The 13,671-nt window shown below is 35.5% G+C and overlaps 1 protein-coding gene across 1 annotated transcript in view; it reads left to right on the forward strand.

Moving 5' to 3' along the window:
- Positions 1 to 1,910: 1,910 nt before the first annotated feature.
- The window catches only part of LOC138701513 (lysozyme-like), a 58,877-nt gene continuing 47,116 nt past the window's right edge, over positions 1,911 to 13,671 (forward strand). Inside the window, exon 1 of the mRNA XM_069828481.1 lies at positions 1,911 to 2,068. Within this exon, the coding sequence (XP_069684582.1) occupies positions 1,990 to 2,068 (79 nt within the window). The 5' untranslated portion in view covers positions 1,911 to 1,989. The remainder of the gene's footprint in view (positions 2,069 to 13,671) is intronic.

Here is a 13,671-nt window from a genome sequence, read left to right on the forward strand (position 1 = left end):
CAACGAACTAAGAGGAGAAACAGAAGGCGAAGGAGAAACACACAAGGCGAAGGAAGACCGAATTAAACAGAAATGTAAAGAAACAAATGATCTAGAGAGGAAAGGAAGATATGATTTAACGTACCGTGAAGTGGAATGTTTGCATTCCACAAAAAAGTAGTTTATTTTAACGACGCTTTATCAACATCTTAGGTTATGTAGCTTCTGAATGAGATGAAGGTGATAATGTCGATGAAATGAGTCCGAGGTCCAGCACCGAAAGTTACCCAGCATTTGCTCATATTGGGCTGAGGGAAAACCCCGGAAAAAACCTCAACCAGGTAACTTGTCCCGACCGGGAATCGAATCCGAGCCACCTGGTTTCGCGGCCAGAAGCGCTAGCCGTTACTCTACAGGTGTGGACTTTCACAAATAGGAATAGGAAATTTATGGGCTTGGCAGAAGACGAAATCGACAATGAAATAAGAGACAAACAAGGAATACTGAACATGTGGACGAAATAATGTGTAGAATAGCTATAAGAGACAAGGGAATCGTCTTGAAAACTTAGTTATAGAAAGACGAAGAAGCCGTATCAAAAGGCGAAAAAGGATTTTCTATTCCAAGGAAAGAAGTTGAACTAACGCTTAAGGAAATGAAGAATGGGAAAGCAACAGGATTTTACGGAATCCTCATTGAATTAATGAAAACTTGGGTGAAGACTAGAAGCAAATTCTATGATTATGCAACGAAATATATGAGAAAGGTGAATGGCCTGAAGCTTTTACGGAGACAGTGTTGATTCCAATACCGAAGAAAAATAACGCCAAAAAATGTTATAACTTCTGGACTATCAGCCGATATCGCATTCGGTGAAGATTCTCCTGCGAATACTGAATCGACATGTTTGTATTCTAAAATGGAAGGAAAGTTGGAAGAAGAGCAATTTGACTTCAGGAAGAGAAGAGGTACGAGAGATGTAATTAAACTTTTGAGAATAATTGGCGAAAGATGCCTACAACCCTTTGCCTCCAAGCATACATAGACGGTAGAGCCTGGCATATCTTATCAAACCGTTAAAATCGGCTGTTCGTAATAATCCGTGGCGCTACAGCCCACGAGGGGCCAAGACCGACCAGCCGGCTGCTGGCCTCACGGCCACATGCCGAAGTAGAGGTGGACGATCATTCAACCAGAATGGAAGTATTGTGTGGTTAGCACGATGAGCCCCCCTCCCATTATAGCTGGTTTGTGTAACCGGTTTCCGCTACCTATCGTAGCTCCCCAAGTGCATCACGATGCTGCAGGAGGTATTTTTTGTCCAAATAAGAAAGAAGGGGCTGAGAACTCCGCCCACTTTAGTGTAGGGCCCTCGTAGGGCTAATAGTAACGAGTAAAAATACAGAGACCTTCCGTTGTCCCTGATAGACTTTACGTGGGATTAAAATTTTTGAACCTAAGAAGAATTGCTGCTTTACTCCGTGCCCACGAAGTAATACACATTAACAGTACAAGTCTTCGTGATATGATGACACAACTTACCCTACCCGCGTAAAGCAAGGTCAAGAATTAACTCAGCCCGAGGTCTGGAAGTAATTAATTGCGGTAATTAATTTTTAATAATTCGTCATTTGACTGAAGCATAGCTTTTCTGTTGGTACTAGAATATGTGAGTACAATCATGGAAATTCATCTTACACCCTAACAAAATTTATTAGCGATCGGCTTTTTGGTTGCCACACAGCGAACGTGTGGAAGAGGTGAATACTCCCACGTAAGAGACTCGAATGCGCGGATAAGACATGAACTCTCATCCTATGACCCTGCTGGACCTCGTTACCTCGCGCCCCCGTCTTGACACATCTCGCCCAGATTTAGTGAACTCAGCGAAGTAAGGAAGATGTGGGTCATCGGTGTGACGCAATGCGGGAAACCCGCGCGCGGGGCAGTTGAAGGTCACGTAGCGCATAAAAGCCTGTCACGACCGCGAGCGGACATAGTCGAGAAGTCATGGCAACCGCGTGCAAGTCTCTGGTTCTGGTGGCTGCCGCCGCTATAGCGTGCTCTCTGTTCGGCAGCTTCACCCTCGGTAAGTCCAATTTACACGAAATGCTGTTTTCTTTTCTATTTCGCACCCACGCACGCCTTTACCTCTTAGTGTTCTGAGTAACACTTTAAATGCGTCGTTGGTTGATCATGCTGGACATCCGATTTAAAATACCAAAGAGTCAAGTTGGAAACTAGTAAAAAAAAAAGACCATAAGGGAAAAGATATTAGTGAAATATTCCTGCTTCTTCTGCCATAAATCCGCTATTTATCCACATTTCACATTCTAATCAATGTTGAGTCGTTCTCTTTGAACTGCCGTCATGCCATTGGATCCATAGTTGACGGGTTCTATCTGTCCAAGAGCGATGGATATTTGAGGACCAATAAAGATTCTTACTATGACTTCTTCCAAAAGGAAAAGGAAACCAGTATACACTGTTGTGCATGTACGGCACATACAGTGTATAAGATTCTGGTGTTGAACGAGATAGCTTCTAAAAATCTCCTAGTGGCTCCGTCTTAATTGAGACTTTGCAGAACTACGACTTGTAAGAACGCAGAGACCTCTGGGAGACAAAACAAGAAGCAAAGTTTAATATATGAAGGCGTGCAAAATAAGGCACTAGACTGCAATTTGTCCGGGGGTGGATAGTGGAGGAGCTCCCCAAATAAAAGCATAAAACGTCACCTATCAGTTTCAATGGGAGTTACTGTACCGTATATTTTCCCTAGGAGATTAACTCTATGAGAATAGTTACGGATTAGTGTTATCAGCAGTATAATTAATAGCAAATCATATTGATATACTAACAAAATGAGAGAAATAATGAACTCAGAGAAGAAATAAACTTGCTTTACAATACAGATACATATATGCTAGGGAAATGTCTCATATAAGTGAATTAATTCTGGATTTGAAAATTTAATTACTAAAAGTAGCCAGTTCTGGAATAAGTTTTATTACAGAATTATACAAATGTGGATCATAATTCGTACTATGTAGTAACGCAGCAGATGTGAAGCATTTCTGTTCAACTAAAGTAATCGTTTCATTTCGTCTAGCATTGTAATCGTGTGGTTGAGCTACAAATTTCATTCTATTTTTATTATACCCGTAGAATTTCATTAAAGAGCTTTCATAAATTTCCTCAATGCTAAAAACATTAAATTCGGAATGGATATGGAAATAGGGTTCACATGTTCATAGAAATGTTCTGAATTTTTCGTGGAGATTTTATTAACAATTATTTGTATCTTAAACACAATGTAGTGATGGAATAAACCAAAATTGTATTACAATAATACTTGAACTTAGTGTGGTACTTATTCAGTACCGGTACGATAAATTTATTATTCTGGCAGACGAGTCAAATACTGCAAATAAAGCTCTTGTAATTTTTCACTTATTGTTTTCGCATCAACATTTTCCTTATCTTAATTCAAATATGGAATTTGAAGTTAAACAACAGCCTTACTAATTTCTGTATAATTTACTCTAACTGTAAGTCACAGAACACCGTACGTACAGTGCAAGGCCATGTAATGCTGGGCGGTATTTCCTTATCCCTCGGGCGCTGACGTAAAAGCAATGGACCACGGACTTAAATTCCTTCTCTATAAAATTTCCCACCTATTTTACTTAGATTATGTTTTTCTAAATTATTGACGTCCGACGTCTTCTTTGGTGTCGCCTCCTTCGGGATGTGGATTCGCCTTCGACACTGACGTCTTCAGACTTGAGTTGCTCACATTACTCTTCATAATATTGGTAATTATTGTGGTCACCACTGCTACACATTTCCAATGTGGTCTGCTCTAGTCATATTAAATCCATAACAGCCTTACTTAGAATGCTGAAGTTTCTTCATAATTAATTTTAAATTCTTAACAGGGAAAAGAAATAAATTGCTAGTTCACAGGACTAACAGCTTCAAAGCTGGGTAGCTGGTTTCTAATGAGTACAAAGATAGTATAATTAACATGGAGGCATGACATAATAATTACTCTGCCTAGCATTACAATTCATCCCGGCTTCCCCTCTATCTGATTTATTTATTTATTTATTTATTTATTTATTTATTTATTTATTTATTTATTTATTTATTTATTTATTTATTTATTTATTTATTTATTTATTTATTTATTTATTTATTCATTCACTCCATTCATTCATTTATTCATTCATTCATTCATTCATTTATTTATTTATTTATTTATTTATTTATTTATTTATTTATTTATTTATTTATTTATTGACTGCATTTCCTATTGAAGATGGGATATTTGGAAAATAATTTTTTTCTTTCGTAAAATATAAGATTTTAAATTTTATAAATTTTGTTAGACATTCTCATACCATAACATTTCTTCAAATTTTAGGCAAAAATTTGTGCTTCTTTTTTTTCATTTTCCTGTAAAAACGAATATAGAACTTCACAAAGTAAGAGAAATTTTCTGATCGTGTAAACGAACTTTCTAACCACGGGATAAGTCAGAACCAAAGACATAACAAACTGACAACTTTGAAATAGTTCCGTTAGTTCTCAATAGGTGACCCTATTATTGGGACGGGTAAAAATGTATTTGGGAAAATGTTGATGTAGATTAAGTATAAATTATTCTCATTATTGATAGTATCAGTGGTTTTCCGCTAAACTTAGTGCCTTTACAATCATTATGGGAGGGGGGAGAAATTTTGAATTCTATAATGTGAATATACTGTAACTGTAGTGTATAGTACATTTACATACACACATACACACATACAAACATACATACATACATACATACATACATACATACATACATACATACATACATACATACATACATACATACATACATACATACATACATACATACATACATACATACATACATACATACATACATACATACATACATACATACATACATACATACATACATACATACATACATACATACATACATAGGCCTACATACGCTTGTGTTGTATGAAATTCGGAATAAAATGACAGATGAAATAAACACTTGTAGGCTGATATTCAGCAACGTGTTTTTTTAGTCATTCATGATATCGATCTGCTATCCTTCACTCTAAGAACACAGACTGTGTACCACTCAGTTAAAGATAATGATGTAATTGTAACATGTCACATCGAATGCACAATATCTTGGGAACCAGAATACAATAAGAGTACATGTCGTCACAGTTACTTGTAATGGCTATAATTACGAACTAAATTAAGGAGTGAGAGGACGGTAATAACAGGCCTGTAGCTGCTAATAAGTAATTGATCACGCACAGCCGGATGTGAGGGAGGCGCTCTTCAAGGCGCTGGCTGGTCTTGTCATCCATCCAATTGACTCACTCGAGGTTAAGAAAGCACACCTCGCGGCCTTCTTTACTTGGTGAAGTCATTTTTCCTATAAGTTATTAACTCGTGCAAACGTCTTACCACAGATGGCCTTCTTTGGATAGCCACAATGCTAACAGCACGAGACAGAGCCTCTGATGTTTTGACTGGGTGTTGAGAGAATATTAATCAGTTTCACTCTTCTTTAAAGCTCCAGAATATCAACATGAGCAATCTTTTTAATTTATAATCACACAATGTATAGAGAGAAAGATTTTTTTTTAATTTATTTATGGTCGCTTCGAAGTCTAGGTCATATCGTGACTTGTTAACATTACAAGATAAGGCAAACTCGGCTAACTTCGCAGTATTGAGGTTTTCTGTTTATAGTTATATCAAAAAGTGCTTTAAAAACTTCCTTCGTGCGGCAGTTAATCACTAGACATAATTTTATTGGTTGCTTTAAAAATTGTATTTTTAAGTGTATCTCAACAGGGAAATTTCTCCATCTAAAAAATGAGAAGATATGTGTGTATTTCAGGAACTCGTGTAACTTCGCAGTACTGCTCGAGCAATTTCGCAGTAACAGTTGTGCAATTTTGAAGAATATTCTTTTTAGTTCAAAACATGTTTTAATGTAATCTAAACATCGGTACATGTTTACACACATGAACTGAACACATATTAACAAACTAGTCAATAAATGTAGAACAACTGGGCTTCAATTATTAACACTAGTAACAGGAAAAGGCTTGCATATTAATTGTAAATTAATAAATTTATCTAACACGTTTCTGCATTAAACTTTATGCCAAAGACAGAAAAATCAATATGAGAACTATTTAGGCTAATCCGAATCCGCTTCCGCTAGCAAGGCAATTGTTGTTCCTCCTTTCTATGCCGTTCTTTGAAGGTGGACAGTCGTTGTTCCTTTTGGGGACATAATTTTGTTAGGTTTGGTAACCAATGAAAACCTGTTTCATCTAAATTCCAAATGAGATTAGGCTTGGTACTCAGTTCTGCCTTCTCATACATACTTCCTAGCACATCATAAAAATCGTTCAAATTGAAGCGAATTGAGGCTGCTGCTCTATGGTAGGACAGATGTTCTGGCTAGCGCATTCTTAGCCCATAGCGCTTCTTAAAGGAAGTTAGAATTTGCGTGCCACTCGAACTGCTCTGCCGGCAATTAGTGGAAACTAGTTAAGAAATTGAGTACCGGCAAAAGCATATTACGAAAAAACCAAATTACATAAAACAATAAGCAAGGGTTCAAATTAATCATAACAATGTAGAGAATTCATTAATCATAGCGTGATACTTACAGTTCTGAATATCTCGACGATAAAACGTCCAGAAAGGCACCACTGCAAATTCATTCACTCTATCTCAGCAAACACACACCTACTAAAGCAGACAGTACTGTAACTTTCGCCAGAATACGTTGCAATAGGATCTTCCTGCATGAAACATCCCCGATAGGTTCTGACATTTATCTGTAATTTTTGTAAGCTCTAACGAACACAGACAACTCCGCAATTAATTAATATATGAGATACTGCGAAATTACCCAAGTTTGCCTTATAACATCCACATTATTGGTTTTGCAATTAAGATAAGTACTGAACTTAACTGAATTCTACAAATCAGTCAGTCTCGTTGAGGTAGCCATACCAATATCTTGGATCGGAATTGTAGATTATTGAATGTAGACGATGAGTCTTTCGAAATTCCACATTTTTGTTTTCTGTTGTTGCATTTGTTGCATTCGTTGAGGAGATGGTGGATGGTACGTGCTGTGTAACAAACATTACATGTTGGTTGTGACTGTTGGAATGGAATATAAGAGTTGGTAGGAGTGACCAATTCGGGTAGATCTCGCCTGTTCTTGACGGGTTAGGGACTTCAGTGAAAATGTGAGATAGATTCTTTTCTCACAGTGAGTAGCTTGCTTGGAAAATAATGTGATGCTGATAAATGTAATTTCAAGATTTTCTCCGAAATATAGGTTTTCGGTATCTCTAATAGTGATTTTGGGCAAACCACTTGTCTTTCTATTTGGTTATCTATCTGTGAACAGCGAATTCTCGTAAACTATACATAGAACAGATTTGTAACTACAAGTCAATTCATTTAACTGTGAATGATCCTATGAAATGTAATACTTTTAGTAAAGAATTGACGTCTTATAAAAGACAACGGAGAGCCACTTGAAGAATAACCAAACACTTTTCTTTGTAATTACGTACAATGAATTAAATGTTACACGGATATGTAGAATTGTTTATACTTTTCGTTGAAATTTCAACCTAAATTTCTGTCTCGTCTGCAGCAACAGATCCTACATACCAATGTTTCTCAACATTTTTATGACGAGGCTCCTTTCCTTTCTTTACTTTGGTGCAGCCTCATGGCCTACGATGTAGAGTAGAACAGTGATTCTCAACAGGGGAACCGCGGCCCTTTGGGGGAGGGGGGGCAAAGAACAGTTTAGGTATGAAATGGGTAAAATTTAAAATTTCTAAAAATTTTTGAGTTAGGAACTTCATTTTTTCTATTCACCAAGCTCTTGTTGATGTTGTTGTCGTCGTCGTCATTATTATTATTATTATTATTATTATTATTATTATTATTAGCAGGGAAAGGATTTATATGTAAATACATATTTACTTATAAAGCTAATATAATTTATATTTTGCATTATCTTTATGTTTCACAATGTGTAGGGTTGAAAAATCCTACTTTTATTTTCCATATTTTTCCATATTTTAGAGTTTAGTACATATTTTCGTTAATTTCCATATATTTTCCATATTTCATATAAAACAGTCCATATTATATTAGGTTTAACAATAAAACAAAACAAAATTCCATTAACTTTTAAAAATACATTTCAACAATAGAGATTTAAACACATGTTCAGTAATCCCTTTAACATCAGAGTTATTTGAAAATTAGCAGTCCTATCAACAATGGGAAAGTAAGTTACAAAACTGTATTAATTTAATTTAAAATTTTTAACAGACTTCAGTTGTGCAGCTCAACAGTTAAATGCCAGTCAGAGTACACATAGGTTCAGTTTTGTAAATCATACTATAAAGACGGTAAATATGCCAAAAGTACGTCATTCAGTCAATTTAAAATCAAAACTAACAAGTTACATTTCAGAATTTAAAGAAGATGGTTTATCAACTGACAATAAAATATTATTTTGTAATTTGTGTCAGTGTGCAGTATCATCTACACAAAAGTTCCTGGTGCAACAACACATTACAACTAGTAAACATCAGGCCAACAAACAACTAAATTCCAAGCAGAGACAATTGTTTTTAACACAACCAACAACATCGAATGTAAGATCTGAGTTTAACATCGACCTGTGCCGTTCTCTCATCTCTGCTGATATTCCTCTCTACAAACTAAAGAATAAGGTCTTCAGGGAATTCCTTGAAAAATATACTCAACATACAATCCCGGATGAGTCAACACTTAGGAAGACGTATGCTCCATCCATCTACGATGAGACAATACAGAAGATAAGAGATGAAATTAAAGATAGTTCAATTTGGGTTTCCATTGATGAGACTCCCGACAAAGAAGGTAGACTTGTTGGTAATGTAGTTATCGGTTTGTTAAGTGAACAATATTCTGAACGAATTCTTTTACATTGTGATGTTCTAGAAAAGTGCAATAACAAAACTATAGTTAAACTGTTCAACGAAGCTATGGGTATCCTGTGGCCAAAGGGTATTATGTACGATAATGTGTTATTCTTTATTAGCGATGCTGCCCCTTATATGGTCAAAGCTGGACAAGCATTATCTGTTGTATATCCTAAATTGACTCATTTTACTTGTGTGGCGCATGCATTTCATCGTGTGGCAGAAGTGGTCAGAGACAATTTCCCTAAAGTAGATTTGTTGATTTCATCAGTGAAAAAAGTATTTCTCAAAGCTCCCAGTAGAGTTAACGTGTTGAAAGAAATGTACCCTGAAATTCCATTGCCACCAAAGCCAATTTTAACTAGATGGGGTACATGGCTAGAAGCAGTTGAATATTATGCCGAACATATAGACTCTATTAACAATGTTCTCCTTGCATTGGACTCTGAAGATGCAGTCTCAATTGATACTGCGAAAACAGTTACCTGTGACATAAGTGTGAAGAATGACTTAGCTCACATTCAGCATACATTTTCATGCATCATAAAAACGCTCAAAAGTCTCCAAAATAGGCACCTTTCACTATCTGAAAGTTTTGAAATTATAAATAGTACTGTGGAACAACTGAATCGTGGTAGAGGTAAAGTTGCAGATGCAGTAAGAGCTAAGGTGGACACTGTACTTTCAAAAAACCCTGGATATGAAGAACTACAAAAGGTTGTTGCTGTGATGAGTGGTGAATCAACAGTGAAGATTAACTTGGACTTATCCCCAGCAGACATTGTGAAATTGAATTATGTACCAGTTACTTCTTGTGACGTCGAACGCTCTTTTAGTCAGTATAAATCTATCCTCAGAGACAATAGAAGAAGATTCACTTTTCAGCACTTGAAAGAAATGTTTGTAACCTATTGTTATGGTAACAGACAATAAAAATTGTGTTTTGTTGAAACTACATTGGAAGATAAGGTACGTCCATTATATTTTTTGTTTAGTTTGATTAAAATGTACCAATATTTAACGTACATAGTCATTTTTTTATAATTTTAAGTCCATATTTAATTCCATATTTTGGTAAAAATCCATATTTAATTCCATATTTTGGTAAAAATAACTACATATATATTTACATATTTCATATATTTTTAGTCCATATAAATCCGTTCCCTGATTATTAGTAACCCCAAGCTTATCTTGTATCAATTCAATATTTTTGTGTTATTACATTTTTTTAATGTTTCACTTTTTCAATGTATCTTACTTACAAATTACTTTTAAGGAACCCGGAGGTTCATTGCCGCCCTCACATAAGCCCGCCATCGATTCCTATCCTGTGCAAGATTAATCCAGTCTCTATCATCATATCCCACCTCCCTCAAATCCATTTTAATACTATCCTCCCATCTATGTTTCGGCCTCCTCAAAGATCTTTTTCCCTCCGGCCTCCCAACTAGAACTCTATATGCATTTCTAGATTCGCCCATACGTGCTACATGCCCTGCCCATCTCAAACGCCTGGATTTAATGTTCCTAATTATGTCATATGAAGAATACAATGCGTGCAATTATGCGTTGTGTAACTTTCTCCATTCTCGTGCTTATTGTATGGTTTCAATGTATCCACTCACAAAAATTTAAGTTCAGGACATGAAAAAAGAGTACAGCATCTTTGACATGCATATAATTTAAAGCAAAGTCATAATTTCAATTTTCATTGTATCATTGAACTGAAAGTCAGTTCATAAAATTTATTTATTTAGTGTTCGAATAACATATTTCATTTTTTAATTTTTAAAATATTCTCTTTGTCCAAAGAGACTCAGTAGTTTTCTGAACATATAGTAAATATTTTCAACTTCTTAACATGAATTTTGTTGCGAGCTTGTAGTACATATTTGAATGTGAATAGATGCAGTGAAAATAAACGTGCGAAAAATTGACTTTAAAAATTTCGATTTTCCTACACGAGAATCTGTTTGTAATTGTGAAGATCATTATGTTAACAAAATTTGGCAACAGGTCAATGATTATTTTTTCTGCAAAATTCGAAAATGGATTTTTCTCGAAACAAAGACCAAAGTCTCACCCATCCCCTTCCTTAATGGGGACAACGAACAAAACAATAATTATTGTGATTTTTAAATTTGATATAATATTGTTTAATTATTTACATGTTACAGGTTATGCCAGACCTGCATCCATTAACATTATCCTAATGACCAAATCCTAACCAATTAATAATTGTTTTTAAAATACACCAAATTTCACACTGCTATGTTCTTCATTCTATACTAAAGACCAGAGGGCCGCACTAAAGTAATGTGACGAAAAGTGCTGAAAAACACTAGAGCAGAATTTAGAACAGAGTAATATGTGAAATTAGTAAGAATTTAAAGGAAAAGTATTGAATTCTGTCCCCCCGGTGGAGAATCACTGCTACAGACAGAGCGCCTTATTATTAAAGAACTACCAGAGTCTATAGTAAATTCATTTGTTATGCGTAAATTAAGGGTTAAGCTATTTACTATCGTCTCAAAATATTTTCTAATAAATGTACTGCTCATTTCTTATTGAGTTGCTAGGCAGCAGACAGTCTATTTGAATCGTTTATTGTAAAAACACCACAACCGACATTTTTTTACAAAATGCGGTTTTTTGTGGATTTTGATTACCAGCATGAATGCGCATCTTTTGATATAAAAACCTTATATCTATCATGAGTGTAACATGTAAAAAATTGGACAAGAAATATGCACTTATTGTAAAAACCCCACAACCAACATCACATATGGTGCTTTTCAAATAAACTAGTCTGCCACACTAGCTGATAGCAGCACTGTCGCACCCAACAGCTGATTTCAGTCACAGCCGGATCAGTGTTTTGTTTTGTTCTGTCTATTGCTGATTAAGTGTTTCCCTTACTATTATTATCTGTTTTGAGTATTTTGTTACAAGATGGTTAGTTCAAGTGATGAAGATGTTGCTTATGAGGATTATTGAGAAGAACTCGTCTAAGTTCAAGGTAAAACGAGTCACAGCTAATGATATGGTTAACTACAAAGCTTGGTGGCGAAAATTTTATAAGCTATCTAGCATGTCTCATTCATCTTATGGCCGTGATATACCACAGGATAAAAAGGTACATTTTAGTTTTTTCACTGCAATGAACAAAAAAGTAAAGTTCTTTGTAAACAGTTTATTGACAGCATTCTACCGGCAGAAGTATTCACCATTCGAATTACTGAGAAAAGTGTTTCTGCTGAAAATGTACCGTTTGAACTGACAGCAGACCTAGTTCATAATAGCTCGACCTTACCAATCAATTTAAAAAAAATAGTAGACCTTAAGAAGATTTTGCAGTACATACCGGATGAAGTGAACGGATTCTACACAGAACTGTACACATGGACTACCACCAACAGAGATAGTAATGATAGTGGAAGCGAAGACTAGAAAAATAATAAGTACTGTCTGTTGCAACAGAAAAAACTTTAATTTTTTGTGATTCTATACTATAGTTTTTACATAGATTCTAAAGTTTGTTCATACTTACTTTCATTCACTCTAATACTTGGAAAAAGGCAATGCTTTGCTTAGTTTCAGTTTGTTTGTTGGAAAAACCTTATAATATCCTAATTATTTTAATTTTTTTTGGAGACTTCATATACATTATGAAACACAATTAATGGTGAATAAACCTCATATTTAGCAACTAATATCACTTCTTGAATACATTTTGACAATACAAATAAAAGTAATGAAAATAAACAGTTTTTATTGATTTCCCAAAAGTTTTGTTTTTGTCACTTGTGGGGTTTTATAAATAAACGATTCATTTATGGTGTTGGTATTATTTTTAAACATGTTATTTGAAAAAAGTATTTAACTGCATATCGATTTGCTGTGTACAATTCATAGTTCTCATTGGAAATGTGCGACGACACAATCGCAATTCGGATGCTTCTGCGTTCCTTTTTGAAAACAAGAAAAATAAACTAATGCAAAATCTGCAGCTGAAGAAATATGTGAATGAAAAAGTAAAGGCTTGGTTAATAGTAGGACGACATCAAATTGGTTAAAGCTATTTAACGATGGAGGCCTAAGCCTCGAAGATAAACCTTCCTCAAGAGATACACTTACTGTACAGAATGAGGTTACATTAACCTAACTGGAAGATCAGCCACTCTCCAGTAAATTCTCGACTGTTCACCGCTGTGAAGTAATGGTTAGCATTCCTGACCGTGCAATGAGTGGGCCCGGCTTCAAATCCCGGTTGGGAAAAGTTACCTGGTTGAGGTTTTTCCGGGGTTTTCCCTCAACCCAATAAGAACAAACGTTGGTACCTTTGCAGCCTGGACCCCGGACTCATTTTGCCGGCATTATCACCATCTTACTCAGACGCTAGATAACCATAGCAGTTGACAAAGCGTAGTAAAACAACCAATTAAGAAATCTCGGACTACAGCTATTATACAGTACTTTAAAGCTGCCGAATAGATTCACAATAATGAACAAAAAATGCCACGACTTCAGAGTTTTCTGCCAGCAATCAGCCTGCAGGAGGATTCTAGCGCTGACATTGAACGAATATGATGAGTCGATGAACCTCGATAGCCAAGGTTGCCAGATTCGGTAATTTATC

This window comes from Periplaneta americana, chromosome 6 (genome assembly GCF_040183065.1).
Source record: "Periplaneta americana isolate PAMFEO1 chromosome 6, P.americana_PAMFEO1_priV1, whole genome shotgun sequence".
Lineage (NCBI taxonomy): Eukaryota > Metazoa > Arthropoda > Insecta > Blattodea > Blattidae > Periplaneta > Periplaneta americana.